We start from the raw sequence: 26569 nt of genomic DNA on the forward strand, positions 1-26569 counted from the left end.
ATATTTCAGTGCATCATGGAGAGAAGTAAAGTGACAGGTACAAATAACCTTTGATACATCAGGTTTTTTCCTTCAGAGCAGACACCTACTGTTTACTTAACGTTTTCTGTTAATAAAAACATACTATTTTACTGGATCCACAATATAAAGACAATGCTGTTATATAACTTTCATTATATATATAAGGTTATATATATATATATATATGATTTCTGAATGAGTATTTTCCCAATTTTCATTTCCATTCTTACACCTTTTCTCTTTTTAATATCATCTAAAACTAAAAGAGAAAATTAAAGTACATGAAAGGTGAAAACAGTTTCATTCCAGACACTCTGTCATTTGTCTTTCCTTGAGTTCTGTGAAACTCAATTTCCTTGTGCATTGACTCAGTCTGTCTGTTGTGCCTACAACATGTGAAAACAACTAACTAAAAGATTTCAGATTCAAATGTGCAAGGCACATATGCGAATAAACACACAGCACACTCATATATCTTCAAAGAATAAATCATCATCTGATTTATTTACTCAGAAATAAAAATCAGTCCTCCCTAAGCAGCTATGAGACTACTTGTTTGAGCTCTATTGCCTTTCTCAGAGCACTCTTTTGTGTGTTCTGCTCTAAAAGCAACTCTGAATGTAGCGTTCCTTGATCTTCACACCACATGAAAGTGATCGAAGGCAGCATTAATTTTCTAGCATGGATAAAGACTCTCATTCCAAAATTTGAAATATTTTCCAAAATTTCTTTTCTCTTGCAAAAGTATTTTTTTTTCAGTTATGGCAAGAAAAACTGGTAAGACTTCCTCATGTGCCATTTTCAGTGAACATTGGAAAATAAATCATATCATAGAGAATTACTTTTGTAAGTTCTCACCAGTGTAATGGCAGCATCATCTTCAGGACCAGCATATCGAAATAAAATTCGATGTCTTTCCATGTCAGCAAAATACTCTTTTGCTTCTTTAGCAGTGCTGGTACCCAAACCTGTACAATAAAAAGCAGCAGTTACTCCACACTCGGAATTTAAGTTTTAACATTTTACTCTTTGTATATTTAAGCTGTAACATGTTATCCCTTAAATAATATAACGACAGAAGCAGGTATCTTCTGCCATGAATACAGCTACAAATAAAACTTTGTAACATTGATTTATTATGTATTTTTAGATTCATCAGGTTAACATATTTATTTTTAAACAAACCTTTGTAATATTTTATCTTCCATGCTTTATGATTTTCCATGTGTTTCTTCCACTCGTCAAACTCAGGAATACTATAGAATGAAAGTTCTTGCTTATTTTTGCTTGCCTTTAAAAAAAAAAATCAAAACAAAACAAAACAAAAAAAAACAAAATCAACTTTTCTGTTGCACTGTATATAAAAAATAAAATTTCATTAACAGAACCCATACCTTTACAATAGGAGTGATGAATTCCTCAAGAAAACCATGTTTCAACAGTGAGGGCCAATTGTGATGAATAAAATTGATCAACAAGCCTTTTATGTGAGATCCATCCTGATCCTAAATCAGACATGAAAATATGAAGTGATCTTGTAAAATGTCAGATCCCACAAAGCCACACTCACCACAAGACAAAAATAAGAGGGCCAATGAATGAAAAATTCTAGTTGCAAGGATAAACAGATCACACTGGCCAGGATACACCAAAACAATATTTGCTGACAGAAAACAAACAAGGGAATAATGAGGTTTAATTTGGATTCTGAACTAAACCTTTGTGTAAAATAGGCACTTATGAACAGCATGGTCCTTTAGCTAACAATTAGCTCTTCCAAGCCACGTGCACAGCTACGACTCGCAGGGTTCTTTGCCTATTACATGTTTTATCTGAGAACTAGACAGCTTTCCTGGACAGCACAGAGCTGAATCTGTGGAAAAAAAAACAAGCCTAGCCCACACTTCTCATTAGTGATAAAATGTTTGATAGTTTGACCACTTCAGGAAAACAAAACAAAATAAAAACAAAACAGAAACAAAAAAACACAAATAAAGCATTCGTAATTATCCGAAGCACAGGATAACTAGACTTTTACAAATCAGAACAAGAGACAAACAATCAGAACAATTCTCACTTCATGAGAATACACAAAAATAACCTTCTTCATTCTTATCTCTCCCAGACTACCTAGCACTACAACTTCATCTACTGTTCAATTTTGTAAGTACTTTCAACATACTTTTCATTGATCAAAACCACTCCTATTTATACATGTTTATGTTATTGAATTACTTATTATTTGTATTTGGTTCCTCTGCTACTGTGCAGCAAAGTTCAGTTGTTCATTTGGAGTAACAAAAACAACATATAGATAAATTATTCCCTAAAAGAAATCTCACATTAGGGATGTATCCTCTGAATACATCCATATTGTTGTAAGACAGTTTCAGGTTATAACGCATAAAAATGGAGCCTACAAGACTGCAGCAAAACACATTTTAAGAAGTCCTGTCTATTAAAACCTGTGAAATTCAGACTAACCTGATCTGTCATTATCATAATTTTTCCATATCTCAGACTTTTTAGAGATTCTGGATCTTCATAGCTTTTCTTGTATTGCAGTCCAACAATTTTGATGATGTTGTTGATTTCTGCATTTTCCATGATCTGCATGAAAAAGTTACCTTTTGTGGTTAATACAAAAAGCAGAAATTCAGATATATTGCAATCTTTTTTTAATATAGGCTTTATAGCTATTTTATCTAAGCACCTCTAACCTCAAAATCATAACCTCTTTATCCCTAAGCCTTTGCAGCTCTCACACACACAAATATTTCTTCTGTACATCCCTGGAGGCTATACCACTACCTTTCTCCTCCACAGTCCAGCACTTTGAGTTCAGAAGGCAGAGAGAAATGTGGATATTAACAAAAAGTCATTTCACGAAGCTGCCTTCTCTTTCCATAATTTCTTTAGGGATCTGCAACAAAACTCATTAGAAAGAAAAAATATGGAGGGCAACAGAACCAAATGATTAATAGTGCTACTCTCTCATGTCGGACGTCAATGAAATTAATTGTCAATTAAGAGAATATAGTTATCATTTCTTTAAGTGTTCATGTAAGGTGTTAGTCATAGCAGAATCCTCCTGCATTTGTGAGGGGGGGGAAAAAAAGCTTATCATCTCAGTACTCATTTAGTAATCCAAGTCAGAATTTTACCATAGACTTCAAAGGAATCGGTCCTTTACAAAATCCTGGCCACAAAATTTTCATGAAAAAATAAAAATGAAAATGCAACAATGTAACCTTAGAAATAATAATCACAATACACCCACACCTCAGCTAACATGAATTGACAAGACTTCCTACCTGCTTGTGAGAAGCTTCTCGAACATTGAGAATTTTACCCCTGAGTGGGAATACTCCGTATCTGTCCCGACCAATAACACCTAAGCCAGAGACAGCTAAAGATTTGGCAGAGTCTCCTTCTGTTAATATTAGTGTGCAGTCCAAGGAATGTTTGCCACCTGTAGTTCAGGAAGGAGTAGAAGCAAAGCAGAAAAATAGAAAGCTCAGTGTTCGATTCAAATAATAGGAATACAATTGAGCTACTCATGACTACTATTCCTAAACTGCATGCTAGATAATTTAAATTATTTTCTATGTTAAGGATGACTTCCCATACTACTAAAATTATACTACAAGAAGGAGTATCTCTGTCCTTAGCAATACACTAAAGATCACTCTGGGACAAGGAGGAAATTGAAATGCAATGGCATGTCTTTATGTAGTGGTCCCAACAAATCTGCGCACACAAAATTTGCAGTAACAAACAATACAACAATTACAACCAGATTGCTTCTGTACCTTTACTATTTCACAAACTATCTGAAAATTACTCACACACATACATTATGCATATCTGAGTTACATGTGGGACTTATTTCACCTCCTGCATTTGCCCCTTCCTCACACTGTGTTTGCAGAGGCAATTTCAAACTACCTATTTTTTTATTTTTATTATTTAATTCTGCAGAGGCAAAAGCCAGGAAACTATAAAAAAAAAGGTTTGGAGTTTGGCAAGAAATCAGAACACTGCAGCTTATTATACATCTCAGAAATAAGTATTTATTGTTAGTGCAATTCTGAGTCTATAAAACTTTGTAAAAAAACAACTCACCACTTCCAATTGTACAGAACTTACATTCATGATCTTTGGTCATCTAAATCAGACATATGCCTTAATTTAATCTAAATTATATATGTATTCACACTGTGTCAAAAGATATAGTTATGATGCCACCAACAAAGTGGGTTCAAAACAGAATATATATATATATATATTCTTCTGCCAGTATATATACTACCATATATATATATATACTCTTCTGCCAGTATATGCAGCGTTTCAGAGTCACCTTATTTAGAAACTGAACGTCTCTCTTGTTTTCTTGTTTGTTCACTCCTGAATGTGAAATGCCTTTGCTATGAGAAATTTAATATGTTCTAGACCTTCAGTAAATCAATACCTGGTAAGACTCCCTAAGAAATGCAAAGTTCCTGCTCCTCAGCTATGAACAACTAAGCAGTAGAGAAATATCTGAATAAAAGGTATCCAAGTTTTTGATGTCTGTTGTTTCTGTTTTTGGAACCACAACTTGAAAATTCATGCTTTCAATATGTAACTATGTTAATATTTTTGTTCAACTATGCCATTTCTCTAACAGAAAAAAGATGGCATTCCTAATATAAAACTCATCGTCATGTTTTAATTCTACACTTGGAGGTTTAGAAAACTAGTTTAAGAACTATAAAGATTTTTTATTAAAAAATATAATATACACATAAGAAATAAAGTCAAGTTTAAAACAATGATATCTGTGAAAAAATCTGAAAAACAAAAGACAGTAAAAATAAGTGGTCTTACCTGCATCATTAGCATCATCCAGTTTTGGAATGCCTTTGATTTTACTGTGTTTCACAGATGAGCATTTTTTGTTCAGCTGAGTCTGTGCCTTAAATTTGACCCAATTCAAAATACTCTCTATGATACCACAGTTAGAGGCCTATAAGCAACAGATTAAAACTGTGGATGAGAAAAGTAAACCTCACATGGTAGATTCTTATCTCTCAACTTTAAGTTGATCTTTTACATTTTAAAAATTGCAACAATTAAAGATTAATACACACCTTACTGTCAAGCACATCAATCAAACAAAACCAAAGCACAACACTTTCCCAGCTTCTCTCCTCACCCTTGTATAATTGATGGTAAGAAAGGAAGAAAATCTCACCAAGACTTAGTAAGAAGTTGTCCTATGTTGTGTGGTTGATGTGCTGAAACACTGTAGGTACTAAGCATCTGCTTCCTAGATTTTGCAGCAAAAAGTAACCTTATAGTAAGTAATATGGCTATTCAAAGTTTCTTTGGAAATTCTGAAAATGGTTGGAAGATGCAAAAGCATTTAAGAATTCACCCATTATTAAAACAACCACTGATCACACTTTAGTAAATACACCTACAGCAAAGAGGGAATATAGCAAAAACTGCTTTAAGTTTATTTCACATCAAAAGAAAAGGAGCAAAATAAAATTAGCTTTGGCTTTTCACTATCCACCACAACACAGAACTCATTAGTTAAGAGTTTCTTCTGCACATTTAACACCTCTGGAGTTCAATGTTCAAACATCCAGGAATACCAGAAATACTGTAGACTAAACACACCTATAGAAATGCAACATATATATTAAAATCTGGAGAATAAAAGACTTATTTTTCCTGTAAGTTCTGTAAGAGTGTCACTAGTAACAAACAATTAGAGCAAAACAAAACAATGAGGTAAGTTCAAATGTCCAGAGTACTAGCAGGAACATCATTTTCCTTACTAAAAGTCTCAAATTCATTTTAACAGAATAAATATTGGAATCTGCAAAAAATCAGCGTTTCAGTTGAAACTCACTTTTAGACCTTTTGGACCAATATACAGTCACTGCTCCTATTATAAAAGCCAGAGAATAAACAAAAGTTCCTCCATCCTATTTTCACAGTATGCTTTTATCACTGGAGTACCATAATACACCAACTAATCTTCTGCTATATAGCACACGTGTAGCAGTAGACTGTATGAAGAAGATCCAGTATGTCAATTCTTGCTTCGCTTAAAAAAAAAAAAAAAAGAAAAAAAAAAGAAAGAAAGAAGCTTTACTTACTGCTTTAAAAAATTTCTCAGATAGCTGGCACTTGGACCCAAAACTCTTAGGCTGCAATGTCATGTTTTCCTTTGTCTGGGAATCAAAAGATGGGTTTTCAATCAAGCAATTAACAAAAACCCATATATGATTCTTCACCTGTTGAAAACATAGAAACCAATTCATTTAACAAAACTACCATCTTTGTCTTTACCAACACATTTGTACATATAACATTTTTGTACAATTACTTGCCTGAAATGGTTTCACTGAAACTCCAGCTTTATTCTTCTTTTTTACCACTTCTATCAGTTTGCCCACAACCTGATCCACCACGTAATCAACATGCCTACCACCCTTAATGAGGAAAGAAAAAAAGAAGACACACTGAATTTCCTAACAGATTTTAAACTTATTAACAAAATTCCTTTACTTTTAAGGCTGGAAATCAATCACTTTGTTAGATAATGAAGGAAATTTTGCTTTTAAATTTCTCTTTTATGTCATTCAGTCTTCATTACAGTGAAGAGGGTGGATGTGACACGGAACAGAAGAAGCAGTAGACTCTTCTTCACTGCACAGTGGTGGGCTGCTTACACCTTATAACTGGATACACAACCGTAGGAGAGTGTATGGCAGATCTCAAGATGACTCTGTAACACTGAGATGGCACCTGCAACGCCACATGGCTGTCCATGGGTATCTTTCTGACAGGCACATAAATAACTCTCAATGGAAAATGTTACACATCCTTTCAGCAAATTGAACTCCCCTATACTATAAGGACTTGATTCATAAAAAAATTTCAGAAGCTCGCTCTCAGAGATAGAGCACCCATTTCTATTCCTGCCAAAAAGCCACCTCAACTTTTTAATAACTTTATTTACAGGAATCCTGTAATAAATGCTATTATCATTCTTTGCTAACCTGAGGTGAACGGAATGAACTACACACAACAAGCCACAAGATCTAGACAATTAAAAAAGAACAGAGCAAGATTACCTTAAAAAGATCAGCAGTCCTACTTAAAACTCATCAAAAGCTGAAATGGCTATCTAGCCCTACATAATATAGCAATAACAAATAAATACAGAGTATGCTGGTAACTCCAAGCTGGCACACCAAGACCACAGGAAGGGGCAGTAACTTGTAGCTACATAACCATGTTGCCACCTGTCCTGTAGCAACCAAGGAGTCCAGTAGCATTTTCAACTATTCCAAGGAAAGCTATTATTATTGATGTGATTCAGTCTAACTAGGAAAGAAGTAAGCATTTGAACAAGAAAGATTATGTTCCACTCCCACACTTTTAATTCATGCATTTCCAGAAGGTGCCCTCAGGCTTCTATCATATTCTCTAGCTACAGTTCTCTTCGGATGTAAACTTTAAAGCAGCTACAAAAAGAACTCAAAACATACTGTTAGAAGACAAACCATTTTGAGATGAAGGCACTTCACATGAGCTTTCTGGAAACAGGTCTATTGCAGATCTGCTACATCATAAAAAAGACTAGTGGTTTACATGTGCAAAAGAAACCTAACAATTATGGGGTATGCTCTATAATTCAGAAACAATCTGAATCAGAACTACTAGTAAAGATGGAAACAATTCAAATGTTATCAACTAAAGAAATAATCACAGGAAATCTGTCCACTATCTAAATGAATAAATACAATCTGTATTCCATAAGATCTAGAAATATTTTTTTAGCATAAAGAAAATTGAATAGTATAATTATTGAGTAATGATCTGACATTAATAAATGCACGCAGAAAATCCTACTACGTGTGGCAAATGCATTTTAAAAGGATTCACACCAAAGGTTGAGAAAAAGTAATTGTATTAAATGAGATTAAAGCCCATGAAGAATGATCACAAACAGAACATTCCAGATCAGAAAAAATAACTAGTATTTGAAGATATGTATCCTGCAGTCTTTAATATATAGAACACTGATTGTTATAAACTAATGGTGATAAATATATTAAAATATTTACAATGGTGATAAATATATTAAAATATTTACAAATTCAAAGTGGCATAAATTCCCTTTACAGGTAAAACAGTAGGCTTTGTTTTGAAAAATATCACAAATATGAATAGTCCTAAAGCTCTGGGCATCTGAAAGCTGAAAACAACAATGATAACAAAACTACAACAATAAAAGGAATACAAAAAAAAAAGCAACCAAACACGAAGGAGCCATTTGCAGCTACTGTTTTCTCTCAGGATATGACACTGATAATGAGAAAAGACAGAGGTTCCAATCACCCCAGTAAGTTTTTGTCAGCTACCACACTCTAGGCATAAATCAATTCAACTCAGTGTACTGAAAATCTAATCCAGCTACAGCATGCTTACAAAGAGAAGAGAGAAGAAAATGATGTGTCCTCCTTTGGTGACAGTATGCTGGTAGATTAGTTCGGTTGTTGATAAGGCTAGAGTCTCAGTTTTGTTTTGTTTTGCTTTGATTTAAAAAAAAAAAAAAGATAATAGTCCTCAGAACTGGAAAACAAGCATTAGAAAAAACACTTAACATAGATGGGTTGGGAATGTATTTTGTTGTTTTGTCAGGTTAGCTTCTCTTCTCCCAAGTACAGTAAGTATATTTGGGATTTTCTCTTGGTATTTTAAAAGGAGATAAATATTGGCAGAAACTATTTGGAGAGTAAAAAATCTTATCAGTATTTACTTTCTTTTACTTCTTGCTAAAAAAAAAAAAAAAAGTATATGAGGAGATTAGAGCTCTCAGCCAAGTTTTAAAACCTCTTTCAGAACTAGCATATACAATGATCTAACTGAACCAGACCTGATTGCTGCCAGTTGAGAGAAACTGAGTTATTTGAAATTTGCAATAGCTGGACAAAAGGATCTTACACCACTGTTAAGTAAGACTAGCAGGAGATCTATGGCAGATGAACAGAAATTGCTTTAAGTAGATTGTAAGACAGTGAATTTGAATAGAATCTCAAGGGAGAAAACAACATCAGCAGGAGGAAACTTTTCTTAGAGAAGTTTGACTGAGGACAGGATCTCGAATCCTTTCAAACAAACAGAAGTCAGTGCATTCATACAATTTCCTTGAATGAAAACTTTCCAGATTACAAGAAACATTGTAAATCACTGGAAAGGCTGAAAAATCTTGCACTGAAATAAACAATAGAAAGGGGAATAGAGAAGCATGGCTTCATTCTTGCTTAGCTTAGTTTTTTCTTGCTTTTCTTTGTATTCTGCAAGACCACTGTTTTAAAATTGCCATTAATAATACAGCTCAATGCCCACTAATTTACTCAGAAGATCATCTCTGCTTAACATTGATTATTGCCTTACAAAAATGCAGAATAACTGAGGGTTCTTGTTTAGACTGATCTGTATTATGGTAAAAAATGGAACCACATCCATGGAGACACCAATTTAAGATAACAAATTAAAAAAATATCTCCAACCTTTAAAGCTGTTTTTAAAAAAGAAATAAGGAGAAAGAAAGCTTTCCATTGGCAATGAGGAAGTATAAAACAGTAAGAGATAAGAAATGAAAAAAAAGAAGAAGAAGAAGAAGAAAAAGCATCAGGCAAAAAGGAAGAAAAAGAAAGAACAAGCAACAAGGAAGCTGAAAATGAAAGCTAGGATTTAGAATTTTAAGAGATGTCTGAAAAGACAGAAAAAGACAAAGTGTCTGGACTGTCAGAGGAGAGAGGAGCTGTGTTCTCAACTTCATGTACAAGGATAAGATGACAATAGAAAAGAGAGGAGGAAAAAATGTCTCAAAGTGGTTAATATTATTAAATATGAATAAACAGGTACTTGCACCTTCAAAGAAACTATATACACTTTCTGTCAGTTTTCAAAGCCACTTATTGAACAGCAATACAAACCACCAATGTGACTTAGAAGCAGCATACATACAAGCATTTATTTGATCATCAGTATCATTTTACAACACTTCTTTGGGAAAAACAAAACAAAACAAAAAACAGGTTTTTATTCATCTATGGATGACAGTTTCAGCTACCACAGGAAAATATCGTAAGATGTATTTCAAAAACATTCCACACTTGAATGGCAATTTTAAATACAATGATTTTACTTGTCACACTGCTCAAAACTTATACTTACATTAATATATCTTATTTCAATGGAACACTGTATGTAGAAGTGGATTAGAAAAGCCTACTTTTAGTACTTTAAATATTTTAGAAAAGCTAACAGCTGACATATCAAAAACTGGTTACTTACCAGTAATTCTTGTTCTTAGAAGATTTTAGTTTTTATTAGTTCCCATTCCTGTGTCCATTCTTAGTGTGTAGCATTGAGTGAGGGATGTTCAGAGCTCAAAGCTGGGAACCTTTCAACGATTTCACCAGTAGGTGGCACATTTACCCACTATAGAAGCATAACAGCCTTTAACTGCCCCAACTGTCTGTAAATTTTAATACAAGACAGAAAAATAGCCTCTAAAACTAGAGGGCTGCTAATGTTTATTATGGCTATGTATTATGAAAAAGAGAACCGTAACTACAAAATCTTTTTTTCCCAGAAGGTAGCCATTATGGTAGAATCTGTTCTAAAAATTTAAGAAGAAAGCAACTGAAATCTTGAAAGTGAAATATAATCTGTTTCCAGTATGCATCCTACTAATACTGCCATCAGCTGCCTCAATTAATTCTGAGATAAGCGATATTTAAACTGTATAAGCAAATAAACCTTTTATACAACAAATTCAGAAGCTAATTATAAATTTGAAGTTCTTGTTGAATCAGCTATATAAGTAAACCCTACTTTATTTTGCATTATATCTTTTTTTTTTTATTATCATTTACATTATCTATATAAATTTGTATGGCAAGCTCTGTTATGGCCCTGAATTTCTTTCTGAACTCCAGCAAATTGTACGAGGTTGGACTGCTCCCTGCATCCAATATCTGGCACTGCATCCATATCAGCTCAATTTTTTCTGCTAACATGATAACTAGTATTACAATCAGTGGTGCTGTCATATTAAAAATACCATCAGATTGGTAAGCAAATAATTGAAGCCTTACTACAATTTCTGCTAAAGTTACAAATTGAAATTGAGAACTTGAGAAGACAGGGTTTAAGCAGTTTAGGCACAAGTCTCACTAAAAGGTTATCTGCAAAACCAGAATAGCTACAAGCGTTCTTTCAAGCCTTAAAGTCTGAAGTCAAATTCTGCGGCTGTGAATAGGCAGGGACCTGATCAAGGTAACAAATTTACAATAACAAAACAACGGAGTTGTGGCTCACCATATTGCCTGACTTTCTGCCCACCCCTCAAAAAAAAAACCCCGTCAGCCAAAAAAGTTGTCTGGAGTTTAAAGCTAGTTTAAAAAAAGGTTGAAGGGAAGTTACCACTGGGTGAAATTTATCCAGAAACAGAAATGAAAAGCTTTCAGCAAACAGTGATAAATAACCAAAAAACAGCTGAAATGAGCTCCTCACCTGTTAGCAGATAAGGGAACAGGTAGTTGACGCAGTTAGTTACTAGCCATTATGTCTCATCAGTGGGTAGATGCACATCAATTGCTGGTGAGGTGGTTCACCGGCCCGAACATTCCACATCCAGTGACACACATAAGGCATGGATTGGGAGAGTGGGAAAAACTAGAAATTACAACACTTACCTTTGAAGAATACACAGTACTTTTTCTATGAATTTTCTTAACAAATGATAATAATGCGCATGTGTAACTGCATGATGGATGAAAATTGATCCAAAGGAGTCACATTCATTATCCTTTGAGTATGTGTATGCAATATATTTACTTCAGAGTCAGTAAGTATTCATTTTTCCCAATATATGTTCTTAATCTGATACCAAACATTAAGAGTTTTCTCCACATAGCCAGCATCTTCACAAAGGCATGATATACATCATTAAGATCATGCTATTTTTCTTCTTTATGTTGCATAAACAGGCCTGAATTAGAACCAAGTTTTAAACGTTTTATTACCAGATATGTTCGTCATCCCATGTTTTCAGTAGTATCAGATAAACATTTAATTGAAATGCACATTTAAAAAGTAAGTACTCTTCACTGAAACAATTTATTACTCTTGGCACTGAACATTAGTTCACCTACACGGAAAATGACAGTGAATGAATCATATAGTAAAAAAATATACCACCTAAACACTGACTACACGTAACCTACCACCAAATGAACACTAATATTTCTGGGCATGTGCCTAGACTAGGGACCCTATCTATTGCAACCACTGGGGCTTACGAAACACTTGTGCTACCATTGGAATTTTCTTGTTTGACTCTCTCAGAGGAGATTTGAGCAAGGAGGTGTATGAATACAAATTCTTGTCATTCTAATCTTCCTGGGAAACTCATGGTGAAGGTTCTCTAAAAACAGTCTCACAAATCAATAGAATTACTTTACTCTTTATAGGTCCGTCACTCATCTGGTGTAAATAGTGAACGGTAAAAATCAGCAAAGACTTTCTTTCACTTTGGTGAATCCCAGATATCTTAACGTGAGCCATACTACACTGGCAGAAATGAGTTATGGTAATTGATTTTGGTGCCTGACCGCCCCGATAGCTGAGAAGCACAAAGACTGTACTTCAGTATGTTGAGCACATTCCTTGCTTGTCGTAACTGAAGATTTGCTACGGTAACATTTGCTACTTCTGTAATTGCTAATCAGAACAGAGAACACATAGATCGTTTATGTAGAAACAAAGATGAAACAAAATTAATCTCAATATTTCAGGCCAGTTTTATACATCATAAAGAAATAAATGGAAATCCATTTTTCATTACTATCAAAAGCCACCTTTTTTCCCTACAAAACTTGCTACCAGCTTCAAAGAGCTTTGTATTTGTTCTTTTTTAACCTAAATTTCAGAATTATCTTACTACTATGTGTTAAAAAGGAAGGAATAAAGTATTTTGACTAAACAATAGCCAGTTTCATTGAATTTATCATTGATCAATAATAAGTGTGTTCATGTAAGACATCAGTATGATAATGATTACCAGTATTGTAAGAACTATCACATATTCAGAAACACTGCTATGACTGCATTTTGCATTCAATCGCTTTGCCAGATCCTCTCATGCAAAATATTATCTCACTTATTTTAGTAACCCAGTTGTATGGTTTTTTTATGTCTGACTAGGCATGTGTTTTTATCATTATCATTTTTATTACTTAGTGCAACTACAACTACTCACCTTTGTAGTAGCTATACTATTTACAAAGCTGATTTGCTGAAATCCTTTCTCACTTAAAGTTAGGCACACATCCCATCGTTCATTCACGACTTCATGAATAACTTTGAGTGCAACTCCAGTTTCATCCAGCTTGTCCTTTACGTAAAGATCTACGTAACTGCGAAATCCATTTACCTATGAGTAATACAGATAACAATTACTATTATTCACATTAAATTCTCAATCTATTTAAAATAATTTGAAAGAGGATCTTACAGGTAACTTCTTCCCATTCAACATAACTTTGACTCCTTTGCATGACCCAGCCAAATCATATGCTCTTCTTGTCATGAGGGACACAATATCCTTGTCAAGTTTTTCCATTTTAAATTTAGATAGATCTGGTTGGAATGTAATGCATGTGTAGTCGTCACCTTCAAAATGCTTAATCTTGGGTTCAGAAGTCTTCATCATATTGTTCATCCAAGTCTTTGGAAACAAAACATTTTAGATATTAGTTTAAATATAAGATGCTAACCTTCTCTTTGTTCCATTTTCTGGCTGTGCTAGGCTACGATAGCTATACACAACTAGAATTTCATGGGTACCTTTTAGAAGTTTCCCCTGCTAAAATATTATGGATAAAATTAATTGCTTTACCAAGATTTGCAGAAGCATTGGTGACAGCAGATTTGTGGTTTCTGTAAATACAAAGGGATCATTTACATCCATAGACATGACTCAAATGTAAATACAGCCCACCACAAAACTAACTGATGAACAAGTGAATTAGCTACATGGTCTTTACTGCCTCTACTACACGCTTCTGTAGAGAGGCTTACTAGTCCCCATAAGAAGGTCATTGGTCTCTGACACAGTAATTTTGTGGCTGTGCTTTTTATTAAATTGCATTTAAGCAGTTAGTATAAAATATTACATTTTTAAAGAGACAGATAAATCATTAAAATGTACTATTTTTTGTCAGTAACATGACAGAACAACTAGAAATTGCCCTGGGGAAAAAAAAAAAAAAAAAGTAGCCATTAACTGTGAAAGATTCCTAAGCTGAAAAACTTCTGTAATTGTCCAAACTTCTTCAAACATTTATAAGGGTAGCCAGCTCAAAACCAGATAGCGTAAATCAGGTTACAGGCAATCCTTGGATCTCATGCTGACAATCACAATTATGAGCAATAGGTTCATGTGCAGTATTTCTGTACCAAAGTACAGCTATGCCGATGCAATTCATAAAAATTCTTTTCTGTGATGCTATATAAAATGATCTAGATAATTGTTTTAATGTTTACGCAACTAATAGAATTCTTTTCTGACAGGTCATACAATAACTAAAAGATGTTTCAATTAAGCGTTCTTTTTCACCTGCATGTGGATAAATCTGTTTTTACAGCAGAAACTTTCCATGTTTAGTCACCCAATACTCCCAATAAAAACATTACTTAGAAAAACAAAACAACCCTCCCATCCCCCCCCCCCCAAAAAAACCCACAAAACCAAAACAAAACACTGTACTAAATTCTAGTTTGCAAAAATACCAATTTAACTGACTGAACTAATCTTGTCTGCATCACCTATATGTCCTTTATATTTCAATGTTTATGATTCACTTCATGAAATATAAAAAGTGCTAAATTTGAATGCTAAATTTGAATGCTATTGCTACACAAAAGAGAAAAAAATTGAGATTATTTCTGTACCTGCTTGAAGCTGTGTTTGTATTCCTTGCAAGCAGTTTCAACTGTAAACTTTGTACTAAATATGTTACAAAGTTTTGCGCCATAGCCATTACGACCACCTGAAAAAATGCAACACAGTATGTTTCTATAGCAGAACTTCATTTATGACACACAGAGTATGTGAATGAAGTAAAACGATCCTAAGTAAGATAAAAATTGGGCCAGATGTCAACAATTATCAAAGGTTGTCAGAGTTACAGTTTCACACCACCTACAATCTGGTAGAACTGCTTCTGCCTCAAGGAGCCCTTTGCTCTTCCCTCATTTGACCTAGAAGTTACCTGCTGAAAGACAAGTAACCTCAACATCCCAAGACACCTGAAAACTAACACATGTACAGAGACAACTCATTCCACAACCACATGCTCACTAGCTCTGACAGAAGAGAAGCAAGGGGAATGGAAGTTCAGAGATAAAGAAGTTAGGTCACCTCTTCCTGGCAACAATTCACAGTCAAGCCCCATTAATTGACTGAAATCATGCTTTATTTCCCTGGAAACTCAGAGGAATTTCTAACACGCTATATTAATGTTCAAATAAAATCAATTCATTGCTGTACGCACTCTGAAAAGAAATTTCTAAAGTCATCACAGTATGGCCTAACACATATTTAGCCCATATTGTGGTGACTTCAGGTAGGATAAAACAGAACTCTCATTCATGATCTAAATTATGGTTACTTCATAATTAGAATAATAAATCATATGCTAGTTTATTAAAATTATTTCCTTCATTTCAGCAGCATAAACATTTTAATGCTTGCATATGGTATAATTATTATTTTTTTTTTTTTACTGGGTAATGATTACTGACTTTAAATATGTAAATGTAAAATTTTATATAAACATTATTATTTAAAAAAATACTTTATTCTAACAAAGAACTCTGGTAATGGTGACTAAATGATCATTTATTATGAAAAAGAGTAGAAAAAGTAAAAGGAGAAAGTGCACAGATGAACAAACTCAGTTCCCTGAACAAAACAAAGTTAAATTATCTTGCCTGTAACTTTTTTCTCATCATCATCGTAGTTGCTAGATGTTAACAGCTGCCCAAAGATTAAAGCAGGAACATAAACTTTTTCTACTTTGTGTTCCACAACTGGTATACCCTTCCCGTTATTCCATATGCTGATAATGTTTGATTCCCTATAAAATAGGAAAGACATAAAGCCAATTAATGTAATCCTAAAAAAAGGCTCCTTGCAAACATTCTACACACTTCAACAACTGCATAAACTACAATTAAATATCACATTCTTATTATCCCTATTCACAGTTCTAACAATTTGAATCATAACAATCAGTTCTTTATGCTTAGTACATGTCTAAGGAGAAGCATGACTGCCCACACATGACAGCACTTTATCATTAAAATAATCCCTCCAGATTTCTTTGAACAGCATTCACAATCAGCATGATCTCCAACAAATGAAATTCAAAGTTTTGGGACAGAACTACACTTAAGTTAGAGATATAGCTTCATAGCTTTCACAGAAGTCCACTCAGACAAAACCAAGTTATCTTCTATTTAAAACTACTCCACTAATGATAACAACTGTAATTGCATCAATACCAAAATTCCTCAAAATCTGGCACTGTTAACACTTGTAGTTTCTTGCATTATTATATCAGAGAGTTCAAAATCAGGATAGACCACAAGTGTACCACTAACATTTCACTCCTCCTTCATGACAAAAGCAACTTCATCTACAGAAAGTGATACTGCACTGAAAACCTAAAGAACAATGACTTCTCAGGGTATTCATCTTACAGATTATGTGTGGAAATTAGGTCTCCAAAATATTAATTATTTATTTAAATGTATCTGAAAAGATACACCAAGGGAGTCCAATCACTAAGTATTTAACTAATTCGAATTAGGACGTATCTCTTCATTTCAAATATTAAATTAGGAAAAACAGTGGTAATGGTGGTAATGATATAACTGTAATCTTTCAGTGCGATACAGCTAACATAAACATAACTTTATCCTTGTGCTAAACATACAAGTTCAGGGGGTACAACCTTATGTTACAGAATCTTAAGGTTGGTATTTATGATTTATATGTAACCTTGCTGGTTACAGTTATGTACTGGCAAGCTTTCATATAATCATGGATTTTATAATCTTCTAAGTTTCATTCAACCAAACAGCAAGATTGTGGTTTTGGAAAGCTATGAATTATAAATAGCTATAAATTGCTATCAATTTATAATGGTAGCAATTACTGCTAATCAGTTTTAATCTTAAAAACCTTTTAATCTTAAAATATGAAGCCAGTCAATTTCCAAACGATTATTTTTGTTTTTTTTTTTTTAAATCTATTTTCATTTAGGAAAATCATTTGTACAAATCAAAACTACAGTAGCCCAGGCAGGGAAGTAAATGACAGCACACTTTTACTTACGGATCAATGGATATTTTAATACAGGTCATATTCTTGTCCCTCTGCTTATTGTCAGCGGCATTTACTATGAAAAAAAGTGACAAATCAACACTTTCTAGTACCAATAATTGATTGTTTGATTTGTAAAATATACACATTCCACCAGAAGTTACAAGGTTCCAGGTATTTCTTAATCAGGTAACTTTTTATATGCTTTCTATGTCATTACTGGCATCAGAAAATAAGATCAAGCATCTATAATTTTTTTTTTTTTAATTACTATTTCTATTTCTAGCACTTAAACTACAACAGAAATACATAAGTATTTTGTGAGCTTGTTCCTCTGCTATTCTTGACATACTGAGCACTTTATTCATCTTTCGCTGCACTTCTTTGGATACTTAACACACATACTATGCCATATATATTAAAAATCCTAGGAAATGGTATGCATGATCAGACACACCATTTGAACAGTAAAATCCAGTCCCAATGAAGTCGCATCCATTAAGAAGTGTTTTGATACCAGCAAGTTTTCTCTAAAGTTTTTGTGAGACTTATAACTACTCTCATTTTACACAATTTAGGACCAACAGAATAACTGGAGGTTAATATTTGATTACAATTTAATTAATTTTACTGCAAAGTATGCTAACTACAAACAATAGATATTAGAAAACATTAAAATAATATTAAACATTTGTCTTATCACTCCCAAAACAGACCAAAATAAAACCTTGTAACAGCAAGGGATATGAAGAGGAATCTAGTAAACATAAGGTATCTTAATAAGCTGTAAGGATTTATATATATTATCAGATATTTTGAATGACTTCCAAAAAACATTACAAGCATTTCATTTAAAAGCATGCACAGCTACAGTCCAGTTTTCACCATGTTATTACACTGACCCTAGCTCTCAAACCATATTCTGAATAGCACACATAAAGAAACAATAAGCCATACAGTACTACAATAATGACACGATAGCAATTTTCCTTTGGAATGGGACAACATGAAACTGTGAAAAGCCTGCAAATTCCATTTATGGGACAGAAAAATGAGTGATGAAAGTTTTTAGTCTCATATTTCTCTCATTAGGGAATGAGTGAAAAAACAACCAAAATCCTTCTTTTCCAACTGGCCAAGATACCGCCTTGAAGACAGCAATGGTGTAAACCACAGTTTTAGATATGTTCTGAACCCAATGAAGGTCATGATAAAATTTCCACTGACTTCAATAGCCTCAAAGTTCAGGATGTTTGCCTGCCAAACCTTACACTTAACTTTGTAACAACTCATTAGTTGTTACAACTCATTATGAACAAAGTCAATTAACCTAAAGTTAGCAGTTCAGCAGACAGCACACTGCTCAGACATAGCATTACTCTACCGCTGGTTCAATGTGTATCTGCCACAAAGAGGATATCATAAGCTGATTTATGAGATGATAATATAACTTAACTTTGATAACTTTCAGTTGTCTTTCAGAAAAATGGTCTTCTTTCATATGTTACACAGAGCTGTTAGCCTGAACAACCTAGTAGATTAAAATACCTTGTGATGATATTGATCATCACAAAGAATGACCTAGGTTGGACATTTAGTTACAAGCTGCAATGCCTTCTTGCAGGTTCAGCTGAAAACACTCTTTCCCTATACTAAACTGTTCTACAATGCTGGCATGCATTAAAACTTCCATGCACTGAATTTTAGTGGATCTCAAGTCTGTGATTTAAATTTAGATACAAATTAAAATGCTTTGAGAGTTCTCAGAATAATGTACACTTTATAATGCTAAAACATTGTTATACGTACCAAGGATTTCATCAAAGATCTTGTATAAGCCAGGGACAAAGGTAACCTCTCTGCAATTCATTCCGACATCTTCATCATAAACCCACATTAACTACATGTTAAAAAATAGAAGATATAAATATATGCTCTCCTGGTATCAAAACAAAAATACTCATACTTAATATTTCAGCAAATAAAATCAGTATTTTTTAACTCTATCACTGTGCTATAATTTTAGCTGATACAAAAGTAATAAGCTAGACTTCACAGAAAGATGAAAAAAAGCCCAGGGAATGCTTCTATTAATATATACCAGGAGTTGTAACTTTTTCTACAACACCCTATCTTCATAAGTTATGCTTAGACCCACTTACAGACACATTCACATTCTTCCCATTCACCTTTTAACTTTAAGTTAAAGAGACAGTATTTCCTCTTCTCAGAACCTTGCCATTTACCAACTAGATCAGAACATTACAACACACACAAAGAATTCTTGACTAAAACCAGAAACAAAAAGGATAAAGCTAAAGCACACAGCTCTAACAGAGTTCATGGCACGTAACATAAACCCCTACATCATCAACTAGAAATCTAGTGTGTTTTTCAAAATTTTATATAAAATCAAACCTCCACTTGAAAGCCCAGCAATCGAAACATTTACATTAACAGAGCAAAAAGAATAAATCCTGTAGATTTCAACAAAAACACACGCTAAATACCAACACTGAAAAATTGTTAATCATATACACATGCAAAAACAGTGGATTCTAGGATTAGTTAACTGAAGAAATGGTAGAAGTTAATGATAAAATGGGTACTGGTAACAAACCCACATGCTCTCCAACAGCCATAAATTTCTGACCATAACTGTAATAATTTATCCTGCACAAAATAATACCTCTATCTAGACACAGTATTTAGCTTTATTCTAAATTCATCAGATTTATTTCCATTTTTTAATCCATTGAATTTAGTCTTCAGCCATATTTTTCACATAAAATGGTTCTATGCTAATTCTGCCATTTTATTTTGAGTTCACACAACTAAAATTATTCACAAAGCAGCACCGTGCTCTTTAATTTTCCTCATAATTTCCATGTACCATACAGCTATTGTGATTCTTCCTTTTTCAAGGGAACTGATAGGTGTAATCTAAATGGTAATGTAAGGCCTGAGATTCACCTACTAGATGCACTATTACAAATGCTTTTAAACACTGAAATATATTGATCTAATTCACCTATATCCCACATAAATGCTGCAGTCTATAAGTAGCAATGCAAACACAAGCAATTAACTGGAGAATAAGCATAGACAGTTATTGTGATTGTTGTACTGGTCCAACAGTTTATTATTCAGACTGTAGTATGAGGGACTTTCAGAATCAAACACTAGGAGAAGGTAGCAAATAAAAGTACACTCTCTGGCTTTCACTTCTGATAGCTGCTTTTAAGAAATACATGTTCAAGCTTTCCCAAAAGAGACATACAAGGAAGGTACCTCATAAAGGGTGCTTCATTTGATGGAAATGTAAATGTTTTTTATTTTGTTTCATTTTTAAATATATCATATAACATGCAATTGAGCAGCCAAGGATGGTTTTCTTAAGGCTTGCTTCCCTCAACCATGGACAATGGGGAGGAAGCGTATCTCACAAATACAGGAAATGATTCTATCCAAACAGAATTGTATCAGTAAAATTAAGGGTTGCCCCCAAAACACATCTGTGTGTTTATCACCATTTACTGGCCACTCAGTATTCAGAGTCCCTCTGGTGACTAACAGATATATTGTTTCCATGCACAAGTCCTTTAACTTAGAAATATTAGCAGTCATAGCTTATGAAATTTAACATCAAAATTCTCCAAACAACCTTTCCTCCTTCACTACCTTACTGGTAGTCAAATAAGAAGTGAAGCTTCTTCCAACAGGTAGTATCTCTTTCCCTTCCCACTGTCCTCAATATCTACTTTCTGCTACCTGCTTCTAAGCTTCTCTTTGTATGGTGGAATGGTCCTGCTGTTTAGCCCTTGACTAATGAGTCAAATTCAGCTCATAAAACCACCAAAAAAGTTGTGGATGCCTCCTTCCTCGAAGTGTTCGTGGTTGTGCAGCATAAGGCTTTGAGCAGCCTAATCTACTGAATGATGCCCCTGCTCTTGTCAAGTGGATGGGGCCACGCTCTCTACAATGGTGCCCAATAACAGGACAAGGGGAAATAGGAACTGAAACATAGTTAGTTCTATCTGAACATGAAAAAAAAATCTTCTGTACTTTAAGGATTACAGAGCATTGCAACAAACTGCCTAGAAAGGTTGCAGTCTTGTCTGGATACATTCAAAATTCACCTGGATGCTTTAACCTACTGTAGGGAACCTGTGTTAGTGGGGCAGTTAGGCTAGAGGATCTCCAGAGGTCCCTTCCAACCTCTACAATTCTCTGATTCTGAAGAAGCATTATTAGGAGCCTCTTATGGGAATCTCTGCAAACTCATTCTGAGACTAGAACCACCAATTTTGGAAGCAATACAGTTTCAGGTCCTATTTTAATGGGAGTAACAACTACTACATGAAAAGAACTATGGGAAAACAAGGACATTTCAAGTTGCTCAGAACTGGAGTGGCAGTATAAATTCAGTGTTTGTCATGACTTCTTAGCTAAGGGATCTATTAAGCTATTGTAAACTCCTGGGAGGGCAACTGGACTAGATATCTTCCAAGTCCCTTTCAATCCAAACCGTTCTATGGCTCTTACACATGCAGACAAACATAATTACAGATCTTAATATGATAATTTTGAATGCATATTTTTAGTAGTAGTAACAGTAATTTCCTCATTAAAATAACAGAAAATATGAAGACAATTAAGTTAATTAAACTTACCTGAGTTAAAGGTTCAACTGATCCAATGTAGGTGTCTGGACGGAGGAGGATATGTTCAAGCTGAGTCTTTTTCTGATAAACTCTCTCAACAGACATCTTCTTTGAAGTGTCATTTTTATTAACACTTTCTGATTCTTCCTTTTTTGAAGCATTGATTTGATTATCAAATAATGTCTATAAAAAAAAAAGACAACAATCAATCTGATTAATTCAACTTGCCAATCAACTGCAAACAAATCCTGACAGATTTAAATTACAATCAAAGCTTGTCATATAATTTAAATGCTACATTTTTGTGTGCATTAAGATCAAGCTATCTTCTCAAGAGAAATATGGTAATAGATTGTACTACAGTTTCTTAACAAATTGACACATCTTCTAACTTCTGTTACTTACTAACACTATATTTAAAAAGATACTCAGCTTGCTCAGATTAAACATTTTTAACATCCATTTTGTGCATACCTATTTTCCCAAACCACTAAGTACTCTTCAGAACAGTGACAGTGAAATTACTCCTTTACACATTGTTTGGACAATGTATTTCGTAGAGCTTAAGAAACACTAGCAATGCCTTCCCTACAGCTTCTCACTTCTCACCTGCTACAATTTACATTACCCATCTAAATAAAATAGCCTTATTATGCAGGGATGCAAGTATCAGAAGTTTGCAGCGCTGCCTATTTCCAGACCAAGCCTTTTAGTCTGTGCTGTACTCTGAAAAAGAAAATCAACTCTGAATCCCTGAATCTGTCTTGAATTGGCATTTTTAGAACACAAATGTTGTTTAGATATTTGACATGCTCTCCCCCACAGTCTTGATCGCCCAATCAGTGATGAAGATGAGTGCATGCAGTGAAAGGCTGCATACATAGCCTACCTGGACTTTCATAAAGCCTTTGACTCTGTCAAGTAAAACAGTACAGTTTTGTTTGACAGTTTACTGGAGAAGCTAGCAGCCCATGGCTTGGACATGTAGACTCTTCACGTGGTAAAAAAAAAAAAAGAAGGCTGGATGGCCAGACCCAGAGGGTGGGTACAAATGGAGTTAAATCCAGCTGGCAACTGATCACAAGTAGTGCTGCTCAAGGGTCAGTATTGGGGCTGGTTCTGTTTAATATCATTACTGTAGATCTGTACAAAGGGATTGAGTACACCTTCAGTAAGTATGCAGACAACACCAAGCTGGGAAGAAGCAGTGATCTGCCTGAGGGTAAGAAGGCTCTATAAAGGGATCTGGATAGGTTGCATGTATGGGCTGAGGCCAACTGTATGAGTTTCAGCAAGACCAAGTGCTGGGCCCCACACTTTGGTCACAACAACCCCATGCAACATTACATGTTTGGGACAGAGCATCTGACAAGCTGCATGGAGGAAAAGGATCTGTGCACAGGTAGCCAAGAAGGTAAAAACATCCTAGTTTGTATCAGAAATAGCATAGTTAGCACCACTAGGGAGGTGACCATCCCCCTCTAATTGGCACTGGTGAGGCTACAGCTCAAGTACTAAGTAGTTGTGAGGCCTCTCACTACAAGAAAGACACCAAAGCACTGGAGCACATCCAAAGAGGGGCAACAAAGCTGGTGCAGGGTCTGGAGCACTAATCTTATGAGGAGTGGCCAAGGGAACTGGGATTGTTCAGTTTGAAGAAGAGAAGGTGCAGGAGACACCATATCAGTTTCTCCAACTATCTGAAAGGAGGTCATAGCAATACTGGGGTCAGCCTCTCCTCCCAGGTAACCATGGATAGGGATGAGAAGTAATGGCCTCAACGTTGCACCAGGGGAGATGCAGATTAGGAAAATTTATTCTAAGAAAGAGTGGTGAAACACTGAAGCAGGCTGACCAGCAAAGTGATGAAGTCACTGCCTCCTGAGGTTTTCAAGAAAAGAGTAGATGTGGCAGTGACAGACACAGCTTAGCAGGCATGGTGGTGATGTGCCAATGGTTGGACTAGATGATCTTAGGGGGCTTTTGTAACCTTAATGATTTTTGAGTCTATGATCCATGGACACATGTTCTACAGCCTTTTCTCACTGCTTTCCTTAGAAATGTATATAAATAAAAAATCAAGCAAGTACTAATCTGTAGCATGGTAAACTGACAATATTTTATGCATGTTTTGGAATTGTCTCAGAAAGACTTTTGTATTCTGTCCTGTCTGGGAAACATTCTTATTATTGGAGCTCCAAAAACACTTTTCAAAACAGCCCCAGCTGTTGTTTCAGGAGAACACCCCTGAAATGAATTAAACAAGTATCACAAGAGGCTCCAGTCTTTTACTTTTTGATTTAAAAATTAGCTGATTTATTGTGAAAAACATACGTGTACACACACACAGATATATACATGATTTTCAGTGCCTGTTTCACTACCTTAATGTGGCCAATTTTCACTATGTTTTTTAAAGTGTTTGACTTTTCCATCATTCCTGTTACATACAGGACTTCAGAGAGTTTTTCAGCTACCCTCCAAGTTCGTTGTGAATATACACACCCATGTGCATGTAAGCCAGCAAGGTGACCATTCTTAATTACTTTGGAATGCAATAATTGATTGCACTGTGCAACCTCCTTTATAGACTTGCAGTTAAGCTTCAAACATGGGATAGTGCTAACTCTACAGAAAAACATAACAGTCTCCATTGATAGCACCTTCTGGTCATTTGACATCAGACAAAGTGTTATCACAAGCAGATTTTACGATGAATGCTTTCTCCAGTAGGATTTTAATGTTGGCATTGTTTCTCATTTAGAGTTTATTTAGCTATGAATTTTTCTAGTAGTATTCAAAAGCTACAGTCATTCTTTCCTTCTGCAATCCTGAGAATCAGAATCCAAGCAGCCTTTAATAGGCTACAGTTTAGCTACTTCCACTGTCTACTATCAATCTCAGATCTCAGGTTCAGTTTTTGCATTTTCTTTCTTCATATTTTTCTTTTTGTTTGTTTTCTTGCAGTCCCTTTTGATGAAATTTTTACATGTAACAGAACACGAATGACGCCACAGATTCTTTATTGCCTTTTTTGATGGAAACTGGGTTATGTGGTCTTTCTTTGTGTTTAAAAATTGTGTTCATCCATAAAATTCTGCTCTGGGCAAAAAGAGAAATGGCATTAGACTGAGACAATTAAAAATTATAGCATTTCCTTCATGAAAAAATCAGTTTATTATGCTAATCTCAGCATAGTAACAGACATTTACATAGGAAGACTCCAGAATGGTATATAATGTAGAGCTGGAAAGTTCAAAATAGGAGAAAAGGCAGAGTAAAAGCTAGTATTTCCCTGTACTAGTTCAAGAAGCATTCTGAATGTTGCATTTCATAGACAGAATACATCACCCTATAACCAAAAAAAATCTCCCTATTGTGCCCATAACACAGTCTTCCTTGTTTTGTTCTGGTTTTGTTTTTTTTTTTTTCATGCCTCTAGCACAAGCTACTTCAGCTTCAACTGAGACCAAATGTTTCAAATATTCTTCCTTCTTTTCTTTCTTTCTTTTTTTAAAACTAGGTGGCAAAAAGGACACTTAATCTACTCCAATAGAGGTGAACAAAAAAGAGACATCACTATGTGAATGTATCTCCACCTGGGATTTGCCTATTTGGCTTCAGCCTCCTAAAGCAACTACATGCACTTGCAAGGATTGTTGTCCTCTAAGGGAAATGCAGCCTTGGCACATAACATTTTACAGAAGTACATGGCATGTGTCCCACATTCCCTTAAAGTGGAGAATTACTGGGACAAGACAGTAAATTTTGAGTGTAATTAAGCTGTAAAACCTAGGGAGGTTAATTAAGTAATGGAATCCAGGGATGTCGATTTTCCGCCACTTACAGCTGGAAAAAAACAAACCAGCAACATAAAACAAAAACCAACAACAAACAAACAGTTCTTTTAAAACTGTATATGTATGCATATATAATATACATATTATAATATGCTATAACTCAAAAAAATTATAAATGCAATATGGTAATTGCCAGGTAGCTCTATGGATAACATATACTCACATGTAGAGTGGTGTTACACATACTGGATTTAATGGCCTCTTCTTGACTTAGAAAAATACGCGATTAATACATTGGTACCTAAACATTTAGCAACCTGCCAAAGGAAAATTCTGACTGAGAATACCTCCCACCATGAAAAAACAAAGGCAGTGAGTTTCAAAAGAAACCACTCCCCTGCTGTGTTTAACAAATGCTCTGGCTCTCCTCCCAAGATGAAAACACAGAAGTAACAGTTTGCAGTTACCAGAGCAAATCTGCATAAAACATGGCATCCCATCAGTGGCATTAACTAAATCTCTCTATCGCATGCTCCCCAAAAGTAACTCAGGAAAGAGCACCTATTAACCTCATCCAGAACTAGTCACGCTCCAGCCTACTAACAAGCTTG

At 34.7% G+C, this 26569-nt stretch overlaps 1 protein-coding gene across 4 annotated transcripts in view; it reads right to left on the bottom strand.

The window, feature by feature from the left end:
- TOP2B (DNA topoisomerase II beta) overlaps positions 1-26569 on the bottom strand; it is a 57309-nt gene that overhangs the window by 21168 nt on the left and 9572 nt on the right. For all 4 annotated transcript variants that reach the window (XM_052692215.1, XM_052692213.1, XM_052692217.1 and 1 more), the window contains exons 2-16: positions 22168-22341; positions 19304-19394; positions 17507-17570; positions 16099-16244; positions 15058-15155; positions 13619-13831; positions 13364-13537; positions 6411-6512; positions 6177-6314; positions 4894-5032; positions 3336-3493; positions 2506-2631; positions 1416-1526; positions 1207-1312; positions 880-989 (exon numbers count right to left, since the gene is read on the bottom strand). In XM_052692215.1, coding sequence (XP_052548175.1) covers positions 880-989; positions 1207-1312; positions 1416-1526; positions 2506-2631; positions 3336-3493; positions 4894-5032; positions 6177-6314; positions 6411-6512; positions 13364-13537; positions 13619-13831; positions 15058-15155; positions 16099-16244; positions 17507-17570; positions 19304-19394; positions 22168-22341 — 1950 coding nt within the window. The remainder of the gene's footprint in view (positions 1-879; positions 990-1206; positions 1313-1415; positions 1527-2505; positions 2632-3335; positions 3494-4893; positions 5033-6176; positions 6315-6410; positions 6513-13363; positions 13538-13618; positions 13832-15057; positions 15156-16098; positions 16245-17506; positions 17571-19303; positions 19395-22167; positions 22342-26569) is intronic.

The sequence above is a fragment of the Tympanuchus pallidicinctus genome, unplaced genomic scaffold, assembly GCF_026119805.1.
Source record: "Tympanuchus pallidicinctus isolate F22 unplaced genomic scaffold, pur_lepc_1.0 scaffold3, whole genome shotgun sequence".
Lineage (NCBI taxonomy): Eukaryota > Metazoa > Chordata > Aves > Galliformes > Phasianidae > Tympanuchus > Tympanuchus pallidicinctus.